We start from the raw sequence: 27,774 nt of genomic DNA on the forward strand, positions 1-27,774 counted from the left end.
AAATATGTCACATTGTTTAAACAAAATATCAAAGTAAACAGTTGCGTTCTAAAATCATTTATTTTAACAACAAGCCAAATAAATATGTTGATTGGAGAAGGAATAAAATAAAGCCAGATAAATACATAGTTTACCAGAGACACTCTATATGTCAAATTTATTATAAAGAAATTTTTACTAAGATAAATACATTCAATAATTACAAACAAATAATATATTTCATAAAAGTAAAAAATAATATCCGCGCTTCGATATGTTGATTGGAGAGGGAATAAAACAAAGTCAGAGAAACACATAGTTTACCAGAGACACTATGTGTGTCAAATTTATTATAAAGAAAATTTTACTAAAATAAATATGTTCAATAATTACAAACAAATAATATATTTCATAAAAGTAAAAAATAATACCCGCGCTTTCGAAGCGCGGGTCAAAATCTAGTTGTTTCTTATAGTTTGTATAAACATAACTAACCAACATTAAAAAGAGAATTTTCATATTATTAATATTATGTTTATCTATATTTATATTAATCTATAAGTTAGAAACTAATATATAGTTACAAGGAAATAGATATATCAATATGTATTGATCTATTATCAAATTGAAAAACTAAATCAATTTCTTTAGTTTCAAAATTGAAATAATAATATATGATTGAAATGATTTTTTCAATTTTGTTATATTTAATTAAGATAATTCAAAACTAATTGGAGCAGCTACTGAAGTAAGTAAGTTTTGTATACTAAAAATATACTAATATGTACATATTATTTGTGTTGTCATAAAATTTATCTAATAACCAATGTTTACAGTTCAAAATGAATTCACATGAACAAGGATTGAAAGAAATTTTTTAAGATGTGCATTTAATTATGGATGAAACTTATTTATTTGAGATAAAAGTAAAAAGTATAAATTTGATATTTTCTCAATGTTTAAAGATTCATAAACAAATTATAAGTAAATATACTTTATATTATGTTTGGTAGATTTATTATATGTGTAACTTAATACTTGATTTTTTTTTGTTTTTCTGCTTAGTCAACTTCCGACGACAAACGCAAAAATAAGAAAAATAAAAATAAAAAGAAAAAGTGATAATATAAAAAGCCAAAACACTTAGACTCAAGTGATATTTTTAAATTCTTTTTATTTTATTTTAATATCAATAGATGTCTCTTTTCATTGGATTAATATAAATTCAATTTTTTGTTACTACTATTCTTTGTATTATAATTGTTTTAGTAGTATTTTACTGTTATCACAATTTTCATTGAATAATCATAAAAAATTAGGATATTCTCATGTTTTGTTTTTAGATGTGTTTGGTGATAGGAATATAATTTTTAGTGCTTAGTCACTAAAATATATTATTATATTATTACCATAACTGTTTATGTGTTTGGTAAAAAAAATCAAGTTTTATGAATCATCTTATTACATTTTTGTTTTTACTATGTTTTTTATAATTCGTTTTTAGTTAAGTTGTTATAATGGAAATATATCATTATAAAATAGTGAATTCAGAAAATTATTTAAAAATGAAACTGTTTATTAAAAAAATTATTTATTGTTACTGAAAAGTGATGACCAAGTAATTTGAAAAAAAAAATAAGAATAAATAGGAATGAATTTTCTCTTATTTGATGTAAAGATAGATGTTTTGTTTTCTTTTATCAGAAATCTTATATATATAATTAATTTTTTCTATACCGAAATTTATAATTTAGGGCTATATGCATATTTATTTTCTGGAAATTTTTGTTACTATAACTGTAGATCTAAAGGGAGAAAAACTGAATAATCATTTCTTTTTAAAAAAAGAAAGAAAAAAACAAACTATATCTAATAATATTGAATATCTTATTAATGATTGTGTCTTTTTCATGTCTATTAAACATGTAGTGCCAATTATTTTCATAAACAGTTATTCATACAATTGAAAAACATGGTCTTTGTCATAAACATATATTTTTTTAGCTACAAAAAACAAATCAGTATCAAACTGCATAAAGTATTAATAGTTTAGCTACCTCTAATTGCATGATAAAAATTTTGATTCATGATGTTGTTATTAGTTAAACAACTAAGAATATCTCCAATTCACATGTATATTTATTTCTATATTTTCTTCGGAAAAAAAATAATATAGATGTGAATTTGCTCCAACATATGATTAGTAATAGAGTACTTTTATTGATAGAGTTAAATATAGAGATATGCTATTTTATTTATATATAAAGATGAAAATATCATTCATTACATTTTTCCTTAAAATATAAAAATTGTATAATAGAGTCATACATTGGAGAAACTCACCTCTATAATAGAATTTATCTATTTTATGATAAAGTGTAGAGAAATATATAGAATTAGATTGAAGATATTTTAAAGATGAATAAACCATGAAAATCAAAATATATAAATGATAAGAGTGCACAAAAAAATTCTGACACCCTACAATGACAACACAAACATTACTAAATTACCATGTAATATGTTTAAACAACAAAAATAACATATCAAGTTAATACAAACATGTTGTAGAAAAAAAGTTAATACAAACATTAAATTAAGAGCTTATAAAGTTTATGAAATTATCATCGACTTAATTAGCTTGATTCAACTTTCAAATTCTTTAGATTTCGCTTTTATTTGTATTTTTTAGGTAGGATTCCATTTGAATTTTCGCATATGACTTTTTCTCTAATCCTATATATGAAGTTGCGAATAACTCGTTTATGTGCCATCATTATTGAAATATAAGTAAGAACCAAAACTTATGTGAAAAATGATTTTTCATAAAATATTTTTCACACAATATATGCAAAAATCATACAATTTCACTAAAAATGTTTCTCATTATTATGTTATCCATAAAATTATAATGTTAATCAAAATCCGTGTAACGCACGGATCCATATCTAGTAATATATAAAGCAAATATAGCCATATAGGTAATTAGAAATAATTAGACCAAAAAACACATACATTGTCCTTATGGGATAATACAAATTTGACATTGTTCCATTAATCTAATATTTCCTAAAAACCCAACAATGACCTTGTTTTAAATTTTAAAATACAATTGAAACTTACTAATATATATTAAGAAAATGTTAAAAATAAAAGAAAACAAAGAAAAAGAGAAAAAGATCAGGATAGCACCAAACTAAGTTTTTGGTCACAAAAATAGCATCACAAAGAGGAAAATGACCAAAAAATTTTTATTGAAGAATAAATATGCATTTTTATAACCCTTGGTTAATTAATCTAAGACTTATGGTTTAGAGTTAAGGGTGGAATTTTAGGAAGCTGTTCAAATTTTTAAAAATAAAAAAATCAAAATCAAAATTTTAAAAACAAAAATGTGCTGTTTTGTCATTTTATTTTTTGAGTGCTATTTTGTGACAAAAACTTAAAAAGTGTTATTTGAGAGAATTTCCCATTTAAATTCCTTGTATAAAACAATCTAACCCTCATTCAAAGACAACTAACCATAATCGCGCTCCTTAAAAATGAATCGATATTAATCCAATTAATAACACCGTATATTATTATTCTTCAATCAAGGTAACTTGTTACCAAAACCATTATTCACATTATATTTTAGATTTAAGAAAAAAATGATTGTTACACTAATCACGAAATCATTTAACCTTGATTGGTACGTTTAATATAATTTAATTCATGTTATTGGGATCTGAGTAATGTTTTTTTACAAAGATATGTTATTCTTGTAGTTTTCAGAGTTAAAATTTAATGTATGGTATTTTAATTTCTTTTAATAGTAATGAATTATATAGATTTAGGAGCTCGCCAATGATACAAAAAGATAACAGTGTCTTACTATATGACATGTAATTTTATGTGAGATATATGTCAAATTATATTTAAGCAAAGTTTGTATATAATATAATATATGTATGAATGGATTACATAATTACTTACTATCTCATTTTAATTTTTAATGATAACAGAATAACGTAAAGTGTATATAGAATAATAATATACAATAATAATACTCTACGTGATTATAATGTAGTATAATTATATCTATCAAGATATCGAGATCACATTCTCCTATAATTACATAGAGTATTTTAGGAAAAGAAGAACGTATTAGTTATCATTTAAAGTGGCTGGTTTTATTTGCTTGGTTAGGAGGAAACAGCAAATAATCTTAGAGTACATTAGTTAATGGGAAATGTTGTAATATGTCTAATGTAGAAAGGGTTTTTCCATTTTACATGTGAAAGAGCTTGTGAGCATGCCACATAGGAAATGACACTCATGTAAATAATACATGAGGCAAAGGTCAGTTTCCTACGATGTTCCTCAAATACTATATACACAATCTAAATTCTTTGTATAAAACAATCTAACCATCATTCAAAGACAACTAACCATAATCGCGCTCCTTAATAATGAATCGATATTAATCCAATTAATAATACCGTATATTATTATTCTTCAATTAAGATGACTTGTTACCAAAACCCTAACTCACATTATATTTTAGATTTAAGAAAAATGAATGTTACACCAATCACGAAATGGTACGTTTAATATAATTTAATGCATGTTATTGGTCTCTTAGTAATGGTTTTTTCTACAAAGACACGTTATTCTTGTAGTTTTCAGAGTAAAAATTTAATGCATGATATTTTAATTTCTTTTCGTAGTTATGAATTATATGGATTTACGAGCTCGCCAATGATACAAAAAGATAACAATGTCTTACTATATGACATGTAATTGTATTTGGGATATATGTCAAATTATATTTAAACAAAGTTTGTATATAATATAATATATGTATGAATAGATTACAAAATTACTTACTCTCTCATTTTAATTTTTAATGATAACAGAATAAAATGAAGTGTATATAGAATAATAATCTACGATAATAATACTCTATATGACTATAATGTAATATAATTATATCTATCAAGATATCGAGATCACATTATATTATGTAGAGTATTTTAGGAAAAGAAGAAAGTATTAGTTAGCATTTGAAGTGGCTGGTTTTATTTGCTTGATTAAGAAACAACAAATAAACTTAGAGTACATTAGTAGACGTATAATGTAATTAGTAAATGGCAAATGTTGTAATATGTCTAGTGTAGAAAGGGGTTTTCCATTTTACATGTGAAAGACCTTGTGAACAAATGTTAGTTGGGAAAATTGGGATTTTTAGCTCAAAAAAACAACAACTATGTTCTCTTAATCTAATCTTTCTTACTTTATGTCCTATTAGACTAATTTTTTTAATGGCAATACTATCCTTAAATTTCAATTAAAAATTCGAAATTACAATTAAAAATCATTTTGAATATTAAAATATATTTTTTACTAAACAAACAAAAAAGGAATCTCAAAAAGAAAAAAGTTTCGATGTTTTTTTCTAAATTAATTTTTAATTTTTACATTTAAAAAAAGGCTTAAATATATCACAATCTTTTTTTATTTATTTTTAAATCGATTTTTCAAAAGATTTTCTATTATTTTAAAACGAATCTTTTGAAAAAATGATTTTCTTTAAAAACAAGATTTTCTTTAAAAAATATTGTTTTCTATTTTTTAAATCAATTTTCATTAATAAATAAGGAAATAGAATATTACCAAATATTCTCTTCTAATATTATCTTTATCCGTAGAACTTGTATTCTAAAATAGGTAGAATACAGTAAACATGTTAGAAATCGATTTCTACTAATTTTAAATTTATAGTAATATATAGATTCTGATTTCTACAGGTTTTAGATTTATATCAATGTGTAGATTTTGATTTCTACATATTTTAGAACTATAGGTTAAGCGTAGAATGTTGTTTCCAAATATTTTTAGATTACTATTATTTACATAGAAGACGTATTCTAAACATAGTAGATTCAAGGATTTTTAATGTTAAAATTCCTCAACTAAGTTTGTTTTGGATAAAAACCCCCAAACTAAGTATTTAATGAATAAATTCCCAAATTAACTTATTTAATGAATTAAACCATTTCCGGTCATAGTTACCAGTACTACCGGTAATTTTTTAGTTTAGGGGTTTCTACATTAAACAAAACACAAGTGAAGGGTTTTACCACTAGAAATAAAAAAAAATCAAAATATAATAACATTATCTAAAAATTAATAACTTTAATATTCCAAAATTAGCATTTTTAAAAACTTTCTGTAAAATATATGAGTAATGTTTTTTAAATCAACATTATATATATGTATAAATTAAAAATGTAAAAACCCATAAAATATAACAAAAATTATCTAAAGATTTATCTATTATCTTGTGTTTTACATTTTTAACTTTTAGATAATTTTTATTACTGGTAAATCTTAAGATAATTTTTATTATATTTTCTGATTTTTTACATTTTTAATTTATACATATATAATGTTGATTTTTTTTAAAAAAACTAGACTCATATATTTTACAGGAATTTTTAAAAACTAATTTTGGAATATTAAAGTTATTAATTTTTGGATAATGTTATTATATTTTGATTTTTTTTTTAATTTATAGTGATAAAACCCCTCACTTATGTTTTTTTTAATGTAGAAACCCCTAGACTAAAAATTTACCGGTGGAACTGATAATTATGACCGGAAAGGGTTTAATTCATTAAATAAAATTAATTTGGGGGTTTATTTGTTAAATACATAGTTTGGGGTTTTTACCTAAAACAAACTTAATTGAGGGGTTTAACGTTAAAAATCCTAGATTCAATGAAAAAGAGTTGATTACATTTTTTACTATGTAGAATGTCAATTCTACCTTTTTTAGAACAAAATATGAAATTATGATTTAAATATATCAATAAGTTGATATAGGTATTTCTTCAGTCTATACTATTTTGAATTTTTTTTATTTGTAAAACTATTTATTTGATTTATTTTAGTAAATACTAAAAGTATTAGAAAAAAAATGGTACAAAAGAGAAATTAGACTAATAGGACATAGTTGTTGTTGTTTTTTTTCCTAAAAGAACAATTTTCCCTTAGTTGGGAACCTACAATGTTCCTCAAATACTATATACACATTCTAAATTCCTTGTATAAAACAATTTAACCCTCATTCAAAGACAACTAACCATAATCGCACTCCTTAATAATGAATCGATATTAATACAATTAATAATATCGTATATTATTATTCTTCAATCAAGGTGATTTGTTACCAAAACCGTAACTCACATTATATTTTAGATTTAAGAAAAATGATTGTTACACCAATCACGAAATCATTTGATCTTGATTGGTACGTTTAATATAATTTAATGCATGTTATTGGGCTCTTAGTAATGATTTTTTTTTTACAAAGATACGTTATTCTTGTAGTTTTCAGAGTAAAAATTTAATGCATGATATTTTAATTTCTTTTAATAGTAATGAATTATATGGATTTAGGAGCTCGCCAATGATACAAAAAGATAACAATCTCTTACTATATGACATGTGTATGTGGGATATATCTATCTTATTAAAACAGAAACATTCTGTTGGACCTAACATTTATTTTGTAAGTTTTTAAATTAAATACACATTTATACTTTATAGTTAAACATACATTAAGTCACTAATGTTCCTTTCTTTATACTACTATCTATGTTTTCAAACAATATACTTATTTCTTTATACTACTATCAATGTTTCCAAACAATATATTTTTTATACTACTATCAATGTTTCCAAATAATACAATAATTAATCTTAGTTATTTTATATCTATCATTTTCTCTTTAAAATTTGGTAGAATTGTCATAATTTCATAAATTGTAAATAGTGAACTTTAAAATTTCGATTATAAGATTACAAATTATGAAACTATTACAATTTAAATCCAATTAGATTACATATCGGTCATCCATCAGTTCAATCGGTTAGTCTCGGGTTTTAGTGATTTTTTAATATGAATATTTTAAAAACATAAATTGAATTGTCAGATCTCCGGATTAACCGGTATAATCACAATTGAGTTGAATTTAAAAATACTGATTTAAATGCAAAAATATTTTAAATACACACTCTTTAAAAATAACCAAAATATTTGTTAAATTATTAGTGAAATTTTTCATCGTAAAATATTCCGCGCTTCAAAAGCGCGGATCAAAATCTAGTGTCAAATTATATTTAAACAAAATTTGTACATAATATAATATATGTATGATTGGATTACATAATTACTTACTATCTAAATAATGTGAAGTGTATATAGAATAATAATATGCGATAATAATATTCTACGTGATTATAATGTATTGTAATTATATCTATCATGATATCGAGATCACATTCTCCTATAATTACGTAGAGTATTTTAGGAAAAGAAGAACGTATTAGTTAGCATTTAAAGTGGCTGGTTTTATTTGCTTGGTTAGGAAACATCAAATAAACTTAGAATACATTTTTTTTGTCAACAACAATATGACATATTGACTCTGTTAACCAAACTAGATTATCCGTATCCATGTGGACAACGTAAGACGATTACTTTCTTTCACTGTGTGTTAGACAGTCCACTTTTATATTTTTGGTCCTGGTACATGGACCACCTCCGAAGAAGTAAAACTCCTTAGAATGTAATTAGTCAATGGAAAATGTTGTAATATGTCTAGTGTAGAAAGATTTTTTTCATTTTATATGTGAAAGAGTTTGTAAGCATGTCACTTAGGAAATGACACTCATGTAAATAATATTAAAGCAAAAGTTAGTTTCTACAGTGTTCTTCGAATAATAATAAGGAGATTGTGGCATTAACCGATGTGTGCAGAAAATGTAGAAAAAGTTACTGGTTTCAACAGATTATTGAACAAATTTATTGAAAAGTAATACAAAAATCTATAACACAAATACTGTTAATAGCTTTTCAAAAATCTGTGCAAGTCACGAAGAATAGTTATAAGTTTATAACTATATCATTTTTATCCAGATATTCAAAAAATGGACTCTAAAGTTCAAATCCATTTCAAAACTAATATTCAAAACAAGTTGATAGCCTATAATCATATGCTAAAATAATTTTATTCATTTTATATTATTAATTAAAATATTACGGTATTTTAACATTTTCTACTTATATGTATTAAAATAATAGGCATAACAAATATACGAAACATAAATGCAATATACGAATACATAATGAAAAAGAAAATTTACATAAACAAAATAAAAGTAGAAAACAAAAAAGAAAAACAAAGAAATGGTCTAATACGATGCTACAAAAAGCAAACAAAATATTAAAATATTGTAAGCAAATCTGTAAATATTCCAACTTCAATCATGAAAATACCCCCTTCAACACCACATTACTTTTTTTTTTTTTTTTTTTGAAACTAGCACCACATTACTTTGATCGTTCTATCCACATAGTTTTACTCTTCATTGACTAATATAGCAGACATTATTTAACGTTACACTTCTTCTTTTTTTCAGCTAATCAATCATCTTCATAGGAAATTCAAATATGATTCAGCTCATCAGCAATAATATGATGGAGGCTTTCCAACTTGATGATATGAATACATTGAATATGTCACTGCTATCAACAAGGTGAATACAATTAATATTCTCACGGCTCTCACGGCTCTGTGACATGTTATCACTTAGCTGATCCAACTGCACCTAACCAGCCAGTATCCCAATTACAACAATATGATCAAAGTGGATACAAAACTTTAAAATAAGTCATCTAAATTTTAAACAGATTTATCTTCAAATGCGCAACGTCTAGGTCCTATTTCCAAATCTTAACATAAAGCAAATGCAATGAAAATACAATATAGTTATATAAATCATACGGCCATCAAATTCTGCACGTAGGGCGAACTTATACTATTATTTTATAAAATGTTAAATTCAATAACTGTAGAATTTAAATAATTTTTAGATTCTATATTTGAATAACAGTTAATTTATCATTTTAGTATAAATTATCTCGAACTTTCTGATTTCGAATCAATATATTTTACAGGTTACTATTATATTTTCTGGTCAACAACGTCTTACATTTCTAAAACAAAATCATAATCCAGGCTTCTTAGCCGTGTACCAAGTCTCACGTCAGTTGAACAACGGACGAAAGGAAAAGTTCAAACCTCGTTTAGACTTATACATACGACATATGCGAGTCCGTAGAAGATTCCTCAAAAAAAAATTTGGACATAGAAGATTCTTCAATTATTACAACGTAATCAGAATTAGTCAGTTCATAAACATGCATCGTAGTCAAGAAATACTAGTGTGAGAAGAGAGAGAAGAGAGAATCCGGTGAGATCTTCGTCGCCGGCCGACGGCGTGGCTTCCACAGCCTCCGTCGGTCCGGCTTAATCTTGTTGCGCCTGCGTTATTGCCGTTTCCGAGTCTGTGAAAAGTGAGATTCCTTTTGCTCCCGGCGTCGCTCCTTTCTTACGGTGGACGTTCGGTCCTGACCGCCGGCGTTTGCATCCTTCCGTCAAGGGTGAACGGTTGGCTCAAGCTTCCGCGTCGTCTAGCCTCTGTAGTCGACGGCGGCTCTTCTAGGGTTTGATTTTTTATTTTTCTTTTATTTTCGATCTGGTGTTTGGGGCTTTGCTTCATGATGAGCTCTCGATTCTCGAGTAAAGCTATCGGTGGAATAAAGCGTTTGGTGAAGAGGATGAAGTTGTTGATTTCGATGGCTGAGATGAGATCTCGGGTTTACCCGGCGAAGCTCTCTGTCGTTAGAGCCAGATGAAGTTCACGAGTTGGTGAGGCAGACTCCAGTGTGCCGTGGTTTTAATTTCCGGCAGCTCCGACGAAACGAGGTTCCCGGCCGTGTTTGCCGGAGTGGATGCAGAGCGGTGACGGTCGTTTTGTCGTGGGCGTGACGCGTGGAGCCTGGACGCAGAGGATAGAAACACGTGGAGTTGTGTCGGTCGCGGTTTTTTGGGTCTCAGTCGTTTGGGCCTTTGGCTTTTAGTGGGTTTTGGTCAGTTTGTGGACTGTGATCGGGTATATGCTTATAGGCCTTGTTGTAAAGGGTGTAAGTTGTACTTTTGGCCTTGGGTTTTTATGAATATTAATCTCAATTTGTGAAAAAAAAAAAAAAAAAAACATGCATCGTAGTCTTCTCATAGTTATTTTTGACAAAAAGTCTTCCCATAATTATAACTCACATCAACGTTGGACACGGACACCTAAATACCTAATTATCTTTTTTTTTTGTTTTTAAATTCGAACACCTAATTATCGGATGCGTTCAAATCCATGTCTATAACATGAACGTTTAGTTTACGGTCAAAAACAAAACAAAAAAAAAATATCGGTGAAGACCATATCTTGTTTACAAAATACAAAAGAAAAAGAAAAGAAACCCCCAGTTATTTAACTAACCGATAAAGAGATTGAATTTACTGATTTTTGAAATATATTTATGTTTTTAATTCAATTGTAAATACTTCCAAATTTGAAGCTGTAATCTTCTCGGTATTTTCGATCTTTGAAAATTAACCAATACATATTTTCTCAGTCTTTGGAAGTGTTCTCCTTTTCTCATAAATAGTGACAAATAGTACTATACCATAACGAATTAACAAGTAAAAAAAAAAGTTTTTGTTTATCATTTCTAGAAAAATGGGGAAATGCTTTGCTTTGATGATCTTTCTCTTATCTTTTCTTCTTCTTCTTGTCCTCCAAAACCTCGAAGTCGTTAACGCCGTCGGGTGTACCGGAAGCTTTTACAACGATAACAGCACTTACGTTCAGAACCGCGACGATATGTTCTCTACTCTTGCTGATAAAGTAATTGACAACGATGGATTCTACAACGCTTCACTCGGCAACAGTCCCAACCGAGTTTACGCTATTGTCCTCTGCCAAAGAGGCTACGACCAACAAGATTGTTTCAACTGTGTCCTAAGTGCGACTAAGGGTATAAAAAAGGATTGTCCAAACCGAATGAATTCGTACACGTGGGACAAAGACGTTGAAGACAATGTTTCTTGTCTTGTACGTTCCTCAATCCATTCAACTTTTGGGAACCTCGAGCTTGAACCTGCTGTTCTATACCCAAGTCCAGATGGTATCGATCCATCTACAAACATGACTCTTTTCGAACAAGAGTGGGATGGAATGGTTAACCTGACTGTTCAGGCTACCACGGATGCTAAAAATTCCTCCGTACTTAAGTACCATGGTGCCATAGAAGCCGAGTTTACCGAGTTTGAAAATGTTTACATGCTGATGCAGTGCACACCGGACATAACTTCTCAAGATTGTAATAGATGTTTGAGAGAATGTGTGACGTTATTTAAAAACCAGGTCTGGGGAAGACGAGGTGGCGAGGTCAATCGTCCGAGCTGCTTTTTCAGGTGGGATTTTTATACATTCCATGGTGCTTTTGGTAATGTTACTAGACTTCCTGCACCTCCGGCTCAGGAGGGGAGCTCTGCAACAGACAAGAAAGGTATTAAAAAAATAGTTCAAGCACTGCCAAACTTTGTAAATACGATATAATATATTTACAGACTTAAATATGTTTAATGAATTTCAGGAAGAAGCCCAAGGTCTTGGGTAACCATCGCGATATTTGTGGTTCTTACTTTTATTAATGTTGTTGTATCTATCGGTCTCATAATGTTCTTTGCTCGGAGGAGAAAATCAAACAACGGAATCAATGGTAAGTTCAATCAACCTTAGGGCATTGCTATCGTTTAAGAAACTCATTAGAGTTTCTCATAAATACGATATATGAATGAGTATTGAATATACTTACATTTGTGATTAAATTCTTTTTTTATAAGCAAAAGTGAGCCAATAAATTTTTATAATACTGAGACTGGAGAGTAATTAAGACTTATTTTTTGTTTTTTCTTTTAGTTGATAGTGAAGAGCACTATGAGTCTGATGGTCAACATATGCTACGGTTTAATCTTGGTATGATCTTGACAGCAACCAATAACTTCTCGTCTGAAAATAAGCTTGGCCAAGGTGGATTTGGTACTGTCCACAAGGTATTAATTACATTCTTGTAATAATGAGTGATTGATTGGTCTTTTGATTTTAGAGCATCTCAAATATTTTGGAGTTAAAATGTAGTGAGATTTGAGAAGACTTTACTCAATACTCTATATTAAAATGGATAGAGATGCCTTACATGGTTAACAATTTCTAGAGAATCGGTTTCAGGGGATATTACCAAACGGGCAAGAGATAGCGGTAAAGAGATTATCAAAAGGTTCAGGACAGGGAGATACAGAGTTTAAGAATGAGGTTTCACTCTTGACAAGACTCCAACATAGGAATCTCGTTAAGCTTCTTGGTTTCTGTAGTGAAGAAGAAGAAGAGATTCTTGTCTACGAGCTTGTCCATAATTCAAGTCTTGACCACTTTATCTTCGGTTAGTCTTCGAAAAAACAGTTGCCACTTTGACTAGTTTAGGTTTCAGAAAATTTAGACAAACAATGTTTCTTTGAACTGTGCAGATGAAGAGAGGCGTTCGCTTCTTTCATGGGAGCTGAGATTCAGAATTATAGAAGGCATTGCTCGAGGTCTTCTTTATCTTCATGAAGATTCTCAGCTGAAGATTATTCACCGAGACTTGAAGGCGAGCAACATCCTGTTAGATGCTGACATGAACCCTAAAGTTGCAGATTTTGGGACCGCAAGGTTGTTCGAAGCTGAAGAGACTCGAGCTGAAACACGAAGAATAGCTGGAACCCGGTAAGATTATATATCAATCAACCTTGAAGACATGTATAAGTGTATGGACTTTTTTAGGAAACCTTGGATCAATATTAATTCATGAATTAATTTGCATATATGTAGTGGATATATGGCTCCTGAATACCTGAACCACGGGAAAATCTCAGCTAAATCTGATGTATATAGCTTCGGTGTTATGCTTCTAGAGATGATAAGTGGGGAAAGAAACAATAGCTTTGAAGGAGAAGGACTTGCAGCTTTTGTAAGCTTTTGTCCTGAATTTTGTTTTTTTTATACAAACCTCTCTGTACAGAGTGTAAAACATGTATTTTCTTGGTGCAGGCATGGAAGAGATGGGTTGAAGGAAAGCCTGAGACTGTAATTGATCCTTTACTGATGAAGGATCCTATGAACGAGATCATGAAGTTGATCCAGATTGGTTTATTGTGTGTTCAAGAGAATGCAGCAAAGAGACCAACTATGAGGTTGGTAATAGTTTGGTTTGGCAGTGAGACTATCATCATTCCTTTACCTAAAGCTCCTGCCATGAGTGGAAGTCAATGTCAATCTGAAGATAGAACAATGTCAATGAGCAATGACTCCACGGAGTTGAGTTGTCGTTGAGTTATAATGGTGAAACAAATGTTGTTTTAACAAAAAAAGATTTAATAGGGATGCTTTTTTCATAAAATTTTTGTCAAGTGAAATGGGAATTCTAGGCTATTCAAAATTTTAAATTGCATCGAATCATATAACGATTTACTAAGTTTTACATGTCTGTCTGTGCGGATGTTTGTTTTACAATTATTTAAATCAATATTTTATATAGTTTTTAGTAGTATATATTTTATAACCCTTATTAAATTTCTGTGTAGCATAACAATTACTACATACGAAAAGTTTATTGTTTATATTAATAATTTTATTTGTTGTATTGAACCGTCAATTGTATTGGTCGTGTGCTTATATATATTTTTCTTATTGCATTTGCATTGGACTAATCGTTTTATAAAAATACGCATAAAATAATATATTTAAACATTTTTTGTATTTATTATATATTTCACAAAACTGATTATTTACATGGGTTTATACAGTTTTATGTATTAGGACTAAATAATAATGAATAGACTATAATACTATCCCCTCCCTATATATTAATTATGGAACATTGGAACATGTTTTTATATTCACGTGTCATCACCAGGATGATTTCATAGAATCCTTAGAAAATATGTTAGTTCATCCTAATATATATTATACTAGTGGCATTCCGGCGCTACGCGCCTGGTTAATATGTTTTATCTTAAATGGATTTACAATCAATTGATCAGTGCAATGGAAATAGAAAGTATGGCCGCAAGTAAGAGAGGAAAGATAGGTTACATTGTTATAATTTTCGTAGTATAACGTTCATGTATTATTATTTTTCATATGTAGTTGGAGGCATATTAGTTCCCTCCCAGAATGGTGATGATAAGGGCAACATCAAATCTTGCAGTCATGTTTTAATTTGGCTGTAGTATGTGACGGTAAAAAATGACTTGAAGATCATCAGTTATGTTATGGTCTTCAGATGTAAGTAAGTTCCACCACATATTAGGCAGTCTCTTGAATAAGCAAGGTTGAGTAGGGGTGTTCTATTTCATACCTATGGTTTGTTAATATGAATATCATGCCCTTAGTTGTTGAGTCATTAAAATTATCTTGATGGTCAGTTATAGATAGATAGTTGGAAGTCAATAATAAATTTTTGTGTGTTGGGCATGTGGATGTAGACTTAGAGTGTGTGACCGGATTTGCTCATGAAGATCTTGTTTGGTGTGAGAACTCGTAAGAAAGAAATAGTTCGTTATTCATTCTTTTGTTATTGTGTGAATTCAAAATTGAAAGCATCATAAGATGATATAGCTGTATCTTATAGATGGTGAATTTAAGTGATCGATTTTGTTGACTTCTTATAAAATTTTGTTTAAAGGACCATTTATATAGAAGCGTTTGTGTTTTCTGAGACAATGGTGTATGATGAATGATGAATTGACTGTTTGTTTACGCTAGACTGTTAATTTTTATCAAAATTATCTACACATTTATATTTTGTGTGGATTGTAAGAGAGCATCACATTATTTGTTCTTTATATGACGGTGCATTTTATTAATAATATAACTTTTATTTAAAAATTTGTTCAGGATTCGTATGTTCTAATTAAGCAACTACTTTTGTACTATTTATTTTAAAGTTTTCTTAGTGTGATTAGTTTTTAAACCAGTCGAATCAAATGATCAGGCTTCTGCTAATTTAACTTATACTAGGGGCGAAGCTTCGCGCACGTGCGGGATGTTCGCGAAACTGAAGTTTGTGGGATTTGAAATGGTTGATGGTGGTGGTGTGTAGAGTTAGAGATGTAAAGGTTGGAAAAGTGTTTGGAGTTGTTTGAGAAGAAGAGATTTGGTTTTCTTTTTCTTTTATTATGCTTAATGAAGTTGTGGAAAATGTGTAATTTTCTTATGGGCAAAATTGTTGTTGCACAATAAAATGTAGTATTGGCATTACATGAACCCTTTTGTTACTATTAAAAAAAACATGAAATTGGAAAAATATTGAAAAGTCTTGAAGAAGCAATGCATAGCAACATAGTAATATAAATAAACGGGTTCGGTTCACATTGTTTTCATGTGAAAACATTACTTGCTTCATTAGTTCAGGTATAGGCCAGGGGCGGACCCACATAGGGATTACCTGTGGCACGTGCCCCATACTCCTTGATAGTAATTCTTATGTAACTGACATAGCAAAAGAGCTATGTAGCTAATTTGGTCATGAGCGAAGTATGTTCTCTACTCAGCCAAGTTCAAACTCCACTAGTGTCATTTTGGTACTTTCAATTTTTCTACAAATTTTTAGTTATTGTTCCTACAAATATTTTCTTTTGATTTCACTACCATAACCATTTTTTATAACTGTTTTATTTTCTGTTTTTAATAGAAAAAATTCCAATTTTATCACAAATTTAATATCACTTTCAAATTCATATTTAAAAATGATTATTTTAAAAAATATTTTAAATTTGTGATGAAAATGACTAAACTAACTCTCTTAAAATTATTTATAAAGAATATAAATCTAACTTTATCTCTTAAATATTAAACCCTAAATAATAATCTATAAATCCAAATGTTAAGGTTTTTATTAATTTTTTTAAAGAAAGTTGATATCTAACTTACAGTATTTCAATCACTTTTTTAATATTACTTTTTTCAAAACAAAAACTCATAATTTATTTATATTTAACTTTGACAATAATTTTATTAGGTTGATTTTCAGTAGTTAGAAAAAAAAAATTAAAAACAATAAATTTTTATAATGAAATTACTATGTGCATATATAATTTTATAATATTATTGAAAATGAATATTTAAAATTTTGAATTTTTTTATATTTTTAAAAAAATAATATAATTTATTAAATTAAATTTTTAAAAAATTTAGTTTTGATGAAAAAAAACCGATTTATGTATTGTGCCCCACGTTAAATTGTTTTCTGGATCCGCCCCTGGGTATAGGTGGCAGCAGTGGAAGTTGATGATTCCCCATACTTTACTTGTACCTTTTTTTTGTCATTGAGAGTAGAAATCTGTAAAGAGGTGTATAAGTTAGTTTAAAAAAGAGATGAGACATATGTAAACGTTTAGATTAGGTAATACTATAATACCTCCTTGTTAGGAATTTCGTTCACTCCAGAAACGGTGAAGGTCGGGTGTTGTCTGTGAAATTGGCAGAAGTCACATGTACATGATAAATAAAAGTCTGAGCTTTGGTTAGCGCTTGTGTCTGCAAAAAACTCCTCTGTACCTCAGCCAATTGCTGCTGTCTCTCCTGCACTTTTCAAATGCCACATTAAACAAATCATGAGCTTTAATTAAATATATCTAAAAGGATTATTATGATCATTTGATTCCAAATGCATGCAAGAAACTATCTGAATCCAAACTCAAAAACGCTAAAAGCTAATTTTCCTAAAGACACTCACAGGCTAAAGTGAAATCCATAGCTCTCTTCACTACCTCATCTGAGCTAGACTTCTTGTAAGGCTCAAACCACATTGGACTCTGGACTATACCAATCTTCCCATCTTTGCACTGTTTTGATTTGAATCCACACGTCAGATCAATAGAAAATTTAATATATTTTGGTTCTCAAAGAGATATCACCTTTGCACATTTCCTGAACTCTTCCACAGCTTCAGCATGAGCCAACAACAAGTTGTGACTTAAGGTGTAGACTTCACGTCCAGAATCACCACCAACGCATTTCTCATTGATGTATATATACATCTTCCTGGTTCTTTCTCTCCAGTGTCGTATCCACGATTCAAGTACTTATTAGATCATGTTTCAAGTAAAATAAATGTTCTCACTGCCGGTTCAGATTCACTTGTCTTTGGCAGGCCAGTAAAACACAGAAACTTGTTTCTCTTCCAAGAGGTGTGATGCAGTCCAGAGCTTGACCAAACTTGTCTGCATAAGTGCACAGAAATAATATGATTTGCCTGACAATACAACTATAAGTACACCAAGTTGATTTCAGGTGTTTTCTGTTAACAGCATAAAGCCCATATGGTGAATGGTTTTTTTAGTTAAAAGATGGAAATGTAATTCACGGGTCAGCTGTTTTTCCATATGTGAAACACTCTCACTTTTGCAATATAAATATATAAGAAGAGATTATAAATAAACAAAAGCACTATGAGAAAGTCAGGTATGCTATGATACCTCATCACCCTTTTTTCTGAAAAACTGGATTTCTCTCTGCAATCTTCCCTGAAAACATTCTAGTAGTACGCAAAATCAGCATCCTAAGTTCCTAACAAAATAACAAAAAAAATCAGTATTACATATCCACAAACAAAAATACAAGTTGAAGGGAAGAAAGTAGAAAGATATAGAACTATGGAGACTGGACACTCGTTAAATAGATTATATTATTACTTTATCGTCAATTGCATCAGCTAACTCGATCTCCTCCACAAAGAAAACCAAGATGACCCGTGATCAAGAATCGAGTGAAAGAGCGGAAGAAGTTTATACAAAACGCTTCAGAGATGAAGCAGAGGCGTTGAAGATCCCTCCTACTCTCAACCCCCTGATATAAAACGCTTCAGAGATGAAAGCTTTCCGTGGCAAGAAGCGTCCCAAGTCGATCTGAACAAAAGAAAAGGAATTTGAAAACTATATGGTGAAGAAGCAGTAGAAGAAAACAACACCAAGTACCTGGTCTCAAGTAAATGTCATCGTCGGCTTTGACATAATAATAATCTTCAAAGAGTTTAAAAGTTCCTTTGAAGAAAGCCAACCTATAAAGAGAGAAGAGATAAATGAATCAATCAGAGAAAGTCATTGATGAAAAATGGAGATTGAGGAATTCTTTTATTTACGTTTTATAAAGGAAGTCGTAGATATTCTTCCTCAACATCATCAAGAAGCACAAAATCTCTATGTTACTTTATCTCTTTCTCAAGCTCAGCCATCTTCTTTGCATCCTTTGAACGTCCAATGAAAAAACTAAAAGCTAATCCAGTCACTTATTCCAACCTAAAGTTCCAGTCAACAAACAAAACAATATTGGATTCCAAATCCCAAATAAGCAGATAAAAATAGAGCCAAGCAAAGTAATCTCAGTTAATCTTCATTGGCTTTAGGCTGTGTTCCAAAGTAATATCAGTTACTTGACAATCTTGAAACAATGTATGATTCTAATAAGATTTACCTTAGAAGAGCATCAGGAGCAGAAGGAAACCAAGTGCTTCTAAAAGCGGCATGACGATAACCATGAACCAGACACTTGTGAAGTGTCTTTAGATCCGCCGCATCGGTAAACGGAAGAAGATCCACCGGAGAAACTGATTGCGAAGATAGATCCGGAGACTCCGATGAAAAGAGAGACAAAGAAGAAGTGTAAGATAGCCACATAGACGAAGCAGAGTGGTGTTAATTGCTCTTCGAAGGTTTGCTGTAGTAGGAAGGAGTTGCAGGGCCATAGGAAGATGCGGTGGTGAAGCGGTGGGAGAAGAGTAGCAATCCTCAATATCAAAATAGATACCGATTCTTTCAACTCAAAAACCTAAACCCTCTGGTTGATCCATCTCCATCAAAAGATATACCGATTCTTTTATGATATGAGATGAAGGAAACAGAGGGCGTCGACGAAGAAGGAGTGGAAAGCGTCGATACTGTTGTGTATAGCAATTATTTTAGAATTAAAATAAATCTATTATAATGGGACCCACATTCATTTAAAAAATGCTGATGTGAATGCCTTTAGAGGAGAGAAAAGTGAGGCATTATATATATGATTTGTTTAATCATCTTTTATTTTATTTTTCTGTAGACGTTGGAAGATTTATATACGTAGTAAAATTAATGAACTGGGATGCTAGGAGCGTTGTAATATAGTTCTGAGTTGGGGATTAGGGACACATGAGAATTGCTTGCAGATATATGAATTTTCAAAATATTACTCTCTGGTGCATTTGATATTGTTGATATAGAATTTAGAGGCCTGACATATAAAGGTTTTTTTTTTTGAAACTTATATATAAAAGGATTTTATGAGTACATGTTTCTCCAGCTGTGCCTTATCTTCAGCAGAACCTCCTCCACATTTGATGGGTCAGTTAGATTCTTGTTCATGCAGAACCCATCCAAGGTCCTTCGCTTTGTGTACTTGAAGTCTTGAAGCAAGGAAGACTTGGCGTATAAGAAACAGACCCTGTTTTGGGTACAAAACCTGCTTAGCTGCAATCAAAGTAAAAAAAAAAACAGATTAAAGAAAATGCTGGAACAGAGAAGGGGCTAAGACCTCAAACTTTGACATATGACAAAATGATTTATAGACAGTGGAATTATATTAAAGGAAAAATAATTACAGCTCTGCACCATCTCTCTCTTTCTCCCTTTCATTCTGAAAAGATGTAGAGAAGTTAATGTTCACAAAACTTATTGTAAAGCCTGAAACTTTCTTTCTTCTTCTTTGATTCATTCAAATACGTCTCTGCTTTGCCTTCTCTGTTTCTAAATCTTCGCTCTGCATGTATGTCTTCCATGAAAAATATCGAATCGAAAATCTTTTCTTTCGAGCTATTGTTACTGTTTTCTAAGATATGTATAACATATTTGTGTTAACAGTTATGTTTGCTTCTTTCGTTTGAATATAATATATTACTCAAGTAATAAATGCAGATATTCTATGTAAAAAAAAGAAACAAATAACCTTCGGTCCACAGACTATCCTTGTGAGTCAGGTTAACACAAAAAATTATGAGAGAATTCTCTTCTTATTTTGCCAAAACTATAAATAAATAAAAAAATAGAAAAACTGCAAAAGATGGCAAAATCAGCAGTTTCTCGGTAAAATCAAGAAAGAAATTACGGGCCGCCTCAACTGGAAACAAAAGAGGCTCAGAGAAGATCATCAACATTGCTTGGCGACTCAATGATCACATTGTAAAACTCTCATCATTCGTTGTCATGAAATTAAATGCCACTCCCTTTCTGCTAAACCTCCCACTTCCTTCCAGTACGGTGAAGATAATTCTCCGGTTATGTTGGGAGCTCAAAGTTAATGACCAAAGATAATTGCTGAACATCTATACCACGTGCAAGAAGATCAGTAGTTATAAGAACACGTGAATACCCAGAGCGAAAGTCACGCATGATGATTTCTCTCATGTTCTGATCCACATCTCCATGTGTAGCTGAAACCGTGTGATCACGGCTCCTCATTTTATAAGATGACACTGCTTGGGCCCTTCAAGAGTCAGCTCGTCTCGCTTAACCATAATCCTCACAGTTTTGTACATGAGCTTCCTTGTGATCTCAAGGGCTTCAGGTGGCATCGTCGCAGAGAAAACACCAACCTGAAACTTGGAAGGAAGAAGCTGGAAGTGACTGTCTACCCGCAACATGTCAAAACACGACCAGGTGTACCAACAACAACATGGACACCAGAATGGAGGATACGTTGATCCTCGAGCACACTTGTTCCGCCAACATAGGCATGGACTTTGACAACGATGTAGTCACCAAGAGCTCTCATAACCTTTTCAATCTGCTGAGTGAGTTCTCTGGTGGGAGCCAGAACAGGAGCTTGGCGCTGAACAACAGAGTAATCAAGCTGTTGTAAAACGCCAGAGCAGAAGGTAGCGGTCCTGCATGTTCCAGATTGAGCTTGCTGGATCAAATCAAGACCCTTGCAGAATGGAATAACTCCTCTCTGCTGAATAGCAGAAGGCTTCTCAAAACCTGGCCACATGTTTTAAGATTATATGATAGACCACAGCAGAAAATTACAAACTTTATGACAATACAACAACACATAATAAGTGTGTTTATAGAACGTGTTGTCAAAAGGATAATGTCTCACATACCGCAGGCATAAATTCCCCTTAGAATCAGACCTGAGTTCCATTGCATCAAAGCTGTCACAGACTTCAGCATAAGTCGTGTAGAATGTTTCCTTTCCTTCCTCACCGAATCTGAAAAGTATCTAACAACTCAGTTGTCTCAGACAGTGATTAGGTTATAGACTGATTCAGAAAATTTCAGTTGGGAACAAACCTCAAAAAACCAAAAACAGACTTCTGCCGTAGTTGAACAAATCAGGGTGAAGGAATTCGCCATGGACGAACCTCCGCCGTGTTAGAGCATTGTCCGTCGTTCAGATCGGCAAGGGGAGTGTACGAAGACGCCATCGAAATCGGTTGCTATGAAAAAGTATGCTTCTTGATCTCATTTGAGTTGGACTGTTCATCGCAGGAATGACCGATATTTATAGCTGAAGCTTCAGCTGGTTACTGTGGGAAACGAAGAGGTAGATTGAATGCTTCAAGTGGGAAGAGTGGGTTAATGACGAAAAAAATCGGAGTGAAGAACAGATTAATGGGAACGGCGTGAGATGATAAGGAGATGGGAACGGCGCTTGAGGTTTCTGCGGAATTTCATCATCAGAAGTCGCAGGCGTAAGAGGAAGACCGAAATTTCATGGATCTCGGGCGACTGCAGAACCGGATCGCGTGACATACACGAACCACTCAGCGTGACGACACGTGTCCAGCCCTAATAAATACTGTAAATACTGTAAATAACAAAGAGATTTTTTTTTATTTATGTGATTATTCTAATCCCATATATATTAATTATGAAACAATTGATTACTTTAGCAAGCGTAAGATCTTGCTAATGAATACCTTTTAAGAATATTACAAGAGATCGATATATCAAAGATTTATTTAGAAGTTACTGAAATCACTTAGCGAGAAAATGGACAATAAATTTTCTTTCCTAACGCTAATTTCTTTTCTCTTCTTCACAACAATGACAAAAAAAATAATTTGGAATTTGACAATATGAAATAGTAACATTTTTAGTCTAGTCCATCATTTTCTTTATATGGGCCTAGAATAACTTTTAGTGATTAACTAAATGGATCACGTACATAGTAGAATATGATTTTGGTTTAAAAATTATTTCACACCCAGAATAAATATGATCCATCATCAATTTCATTAAAAAAATTGTTACAACAAAAAATATAGGGTTGGGCAAAATCTGAATCCAAAAAACTGAACCAAATTCAATCTGAAAAATAGTACTAAACTTTAACCAAATTGGTTAGATATCCGAACTGGTTCAAAATTTTGGTATTTAGAGAACCGTAACCGAATCCGATCCGTACCGAAATATTTAGGGTGTCCAAGTATATTCAAAAGAGATTTGTATACTTAAATATATTAATTATTTTTAAATTGAATATCTAAAAAATATACAAAATATATAAGATGTTTTTAAGTTTTCAGAAATACTTGAAAATATATACAAATAAAGTACATGTTTAAAATAGCTAAACGATACTCAAGATACCAAAAATTCTTAAAATTTCTATTGATTTTTATCCAAATATTTAAGCTAAACCAATGTTATGTTAAGTTTAAGTATTTTGGTATACATTATTAAAATTTATATGTTATGTATTATTTTCATTTTTAGATTTTTAGAAATTAAAAGTATATATGAACTTTAATTTGTTAAGACTTTAAATGGGTTATCGGAGTCCAAATTGAACCTGCAAAGATCCAAACCGAACTGAATCAAATCCGCAAAGATCCGAACTGAACATAACCAAACCGAACCAAATGATACTTGAATGCCATCTTTAATCAAATGTAAAAAAAAGTTATCGATAACAAAATAAATATTGTTTATAATATTTAAATACATCAAATTTAAAAAACCTCATCCAGCGCAAAGCACGGGTTATCATCTACTAAATACTCCATCTGTTTTAAAATAATGTATATTCTAGAGTTTTCACACTTCTTAAGAAAATATGAAAAAAAATTGATAATAAATGCATTATTTTCTGTGTTTAAATATTTCATATTATTTTTAACCAATCAAAATTCAGTAAACACAATTAATGTGTTTGAAATTTACAATTTTCTATTATTACATTTATTGAAAATGTAAAATATGGATCTTTTAGAAACATTTTTTTCTAAAACATGGATATTTCTGAAACAGAAGGAGTAATATTTACTGAACAATATTCTTCATTTGCTTAATATAGAACATATAGCTGACAGAAAGTTATAAATGAACTTAGAAACGATTTTCTTCAAATAGGGAATAACTCTGAAAGTAACATTTATTAAATGCCAAATATACTTTTATATAACATATGGGTTTAAGTTATTGTGATTCAGGATTATAGTAATGGAATTATTTTTGTTATTTACTATTTAGAAAATATTAAATTTTTTATTTTAGATATTGGGTGATACTTTTTAAAGAATATTCCTTTGTAACAACTAAATATCAAAATTTTGAAAGTTTATTAAAGCTAAACTTTTTTGGAAAGTTTTAAATTAATTAGTCTGAAAATTATTTTAGGTATGTTTTATGGTTGTCTTAATTAACAAAAATATTATAACTGCTGATATTAGGATTATATATTTTCTTAATGACATTAGAGTGTAATTAATTTTTTAAGGGTAAGTTAAATTTTGATATATTTCCGCTAATTTTGATGTTAATTGCTGCTTTAAACGCAACTAATTGTAACTTACAAAATTTAAGCGTAGATTTTTTTTTTCTTTTCTTATAATGTAATACAAAAGATATTTAAAACTAATATACATTTTTATTATAATTTTCATTATTGTAATGTATTTACAATACAGATTGTCAAATTGAAAATGAAAATGAATTTATTCTACCATATTTTTATACCATGTTTAAGCACTAATACAATTATAAATCTAAATAATCTATGTTATTGTTATTAGATTTTTATTGTAAAATATGTAAATACATATATTTGGTTTCATTCTCTTAAGAGGCTGCTACATCTATAAATAGATTTCTAATAACATGAGACATGACATTATTAAAAAGATTTACTATTTGAGTTTTTCATTGTTTTTTTTCTTTAGTTACTATTATTTATGTTTGTAAACTTACATTTGGGCCTGTTAAAAATGAGAATTGGGCTCGGCATATTATTAACTTCATGTTACTATTTTATGATTGTATTTGAAATACAGTAGAACTTTTATAAATTAATATTCGATAAATTAATAATTTCTATAAATTAATAAATTTCGTCGGTTCTAACTTGGGCCAGTGTAAAGTATGATACAAATCGACAAAATCATAAGATAATAATATTTTTAAAATTTCCATGTAAATATATAATCCCATTAAAATCATAAATTAATAATCTATTAATATATATATATAAGTACAAATAAACATTATATAGTTGGTTTTGTATTTACAATAAAAATACATCAATTTTTCTTAATGTTTCAATATATTTTGATAATATTAAGTAAAATTATATCGAAAATCACATAAAAATTCTATGAAACATAAAAATATACACCAAATAAGATAATAAAAAAAAATATGAAAGTCATTATTTTAAAAGAAATTAATAATGTATATATGGTAAAATCAAATATTTTCTTATTTTATAACCAAAAGTAGAAAAAATCTAAAAAATGAAAATTTTGTAAATTAATATCTCTATAAATTAATAAAATTTTAAAGTCCCAACATTATTAATTTATAGAGGTTCTACTGTAAATGATTTTTGTCATATTACAATCTTTTATTGAACTATATATTTTTTACTTTAATTTTATATATACATACCTATATTTTCTTTAGAAACTTTAATCATATGATAAAAATAGTTTTTTACAATATTAAATCTTTTATTATTTTAATATAATGTGTCGATTTCATAAATATATTATTTTTCCATTTAAATATATTTATTTCATTTTAATTTTATGGTATATAATTTTAGAAAATTTATTTCATATTTTTGTAAGAAAATATGTATATAATAATTGCATTATTAAAACTATATATTAAAATAAAATGACACATAGTGTGGACAAAACATATTTAATAAGTATATTATTTTAACTAGATTTTGTTGATTTTTTTAGTTATGGTATAGAATATTTAAAATGATCCTTTATATAATGTTTAAAATATTTATGTATATTAAAATTATTTAATGAAACAATATGATACACATGTATCATCATTAAAGAGAAATTTTCTTTTTGTATATGCACATATATGTTCATTTTGATTACATTCTTTAGAAATTATATAATGATATAATTGACTATTTGACCAATATTTTAAAAATTACATTCTTAAATAAGAGATTTTCTACATAGTTTTAAATTCATTGAAGATTTGAGTCAATGAATATATTAAATTCTGAAATTTTAAAGAGACTATAAATACCAGGTCTATTGGTTTTGTTAGAGTATTAGAGATCTATTGATTATTGCTATAATAATTAAGAATGGCATCAAAGATCACATTTTTATTTCTCCTTGCTCTCGTTATCTCTTGTAAGTCTCTCTAATCTCTTTAACAAGCCTTTTTCTATGCGTGTTTAATGGATTCGAAGTCTACAAATGAAATATTTGTTTTTGTTCCCTTTTTGGTATTAATGTACTTATTTAGGTGCAATGATGGTGAGTGTTCCGACAGCAGAAGCTCAGGTTTTTCTTCCTTGCAAAACAACTAAAGATTGTGAATACCTCCACTGCTCGAGTGGGACAGGTCAATGCGTAAAAAGTCAGTGCCGATGTAGCGGCTCATTGACTCGTAAAGTTAAAATTGACAACTTTAAAACGACGAGTTATGCTCAGACGTGCAAGGTGACGAGTGATTGCGACCCTAATATGAAAGCTTCATGTGTCTCAGGATCTTATATGTGTTTCAATGGCTTATGTACTTGTACTCATTAATGCCCAATATCATAAACATATGCATATTTTATGACTTTACTATCGTCAGAAGATTTTCTGAGTGATATTAATAATATGTATTCAGAAAGAGTTATGTGCAACTTCAAGAATATAGATTGAATACTTTTTTTATACGAAAGACTAGTGGTTTTCCGGCGCTACGCGCCGGGTTCTTATATTTTATTCTTATATTAATTTATAATTTATTTATGGTTTTAGAAAAAAATATGTTTAAAAATATGAAGATAAAAATATGTTAAAAGAGAATGATAAATTTTTTATTCATTTTTTAGAGACAAGAGTGTATTACTTTGTTTTGAAGTTGATTAGGTCAATATGAAATAACATAAATGGTTGTGACTGATCGAGTCAATAAAAGTATAATAAAAAGATGATAGTCATAACAAAGTAAAATCAGTTGAAATTTAAACATAAAGTAAAGCTGAGTTCTAGAAGGAAAAAATGCAAATATTTGTGTTTGTTTCTGTGATTATCTTGTTTGAAGAAAAAAAATATTTTTCCTCTTCAAAATTGCCTCTCCACAATATTTTAATATACCACTTTGATAGTTCCCATATGCGGATTGATGAAGATGGTTAAGTCCTTTGATAGATTTGTGATGAAAGAAGTAATGATTTAACACTTCAATGTAATGAGTCTCTGGATTGTCATTATCCAAACATTGACTCATTAACTTAATGTGTTGATTCTTCAATCTGATGGTTCCGCTGCAAACACAGAGTTTGTGTCTGAAAGGTTTCCGT

The 27,774-nt window shown here is 29.5% G+C and overlaps 2 protein-coding genes and 2 pseudogenes across 2 annotated transcripts; 2 read left to right on the top strand and 2 right to left on the bottom strand.

Moving 5' to 3' along the window:
• The first annotated feature begins 10,460 nt into the window (after window positions 1-10,460).
• On the top strand, window positions 10,461-14,483 carry LOC108810146 (putative cysteine-rich receptor-like protein kinase 39). Its single transcript, XM_018582276.2, has 7 exons — window positions 10,461-12,436; window positions 12,524-12,649; window positions 12,850-12,983; window positions 13,159-13,369; window positions 13,455-13,692; window positions 13,798-13,936; window positions 14,017-14,483. Exons 1-7 carry the CDS (start codon window positions 11,605-11,607, stop codon window positions 14,296-14,298), a joined length of 1,962 nt encoding a protein of 653 aa, XP_018437778.1. The 5' UTR covers window positions 10,461-11,604; the 3' UTR covers window positions 14,299-14,483.
• Window positions 14,484-15,804: 1,321 nt separating this feature from the next.
• Window positions 15,805-19,816, bottom strand: LOC108808078 (probable beta-1,3-galactosyltransferase 12; annotated as a pseudogene).
• Window positions 19,817-20,875: 1,059 nt separating this feature from the next.
• On the bottom strand, window positions 20,876-22,706 carry LOC108809587 (eukaryotic initiation factor 4A-1-like; annotated as a pseudogene).
• A 3,853-nt stretch (window positions 22,707-26,559) lies between these two features.
• On the top strand, window positions 26,560-27,010 carry LOC108811179 (defensin-like protein 295). The gene is made up of 2 exons (XM_018583218.1): window positions 26,560-26,608; window positions 26,724-27,010. Exons 1-2 carry the CDS (start codon window positions 26,560-26,562, stop codon window positions 27,008-27,010), a joined length of 336 nt encoding a protein of 111 aa, XP_018438720.1.
• Window positions 27,011-27,774: the final 764 nt, after the last annotated feature.

Source organism: Raphanus sativus, chromosome 6 (genome assembly GCF_000801105.2).
Source record: "Raphanus sativus cultivar WK10039 chromosome 6, ASM80110v3, whole genome shotgun sequence".
NCBI classification, from domain to species: domain Eukaryota; kingdom Viridiplantae; phylum Streptophyta; class Magnoliopsida; order Brassicales; family Brassicaceae; genus Raphanus; species Raphanus sativus.

Excerpts from the sequence above, each read along its gene's own strand:
- LOC108810146 (XM_018582276.2), top strand. The coding sequence starts at position 11,605 with ATGGGGAAATGCTTTGCTTTGATGATCTTTCTCTTATCTTTTCTTCTT. Across the intron at positions 12,650-12,849 it reads ATCAAACAACGGAATCAATG|TTGATAGTGAAGAGCACTAT; the intron begins GTAAGTTCAATC and ends TTTTTCTTTTAG. Across the intron at positions 13,937-14,016 it reads GAGAAGGACTTGCAGCTTTT|GCATGGAAGAGATGGGTTGA; the intron begins GTAAGCTTTTGT and ends TTCTTGGTGCAG.
- LOC108811179 (XM_018583218.1), top strand. The coding sequence starts at position 26,560 with ATGGCATCAAAGATCACATTTTTATTTCTCCTTGCTCTCGTTATCTCT. Across the intron at positions 26,609-26,723 it reads CCTTGCTCTCGTTATCTCTT|GTGCAATGATGGTGAGTGTT; the intron begins GTAAGTCTCTCT and ends GTACTTATTTAG.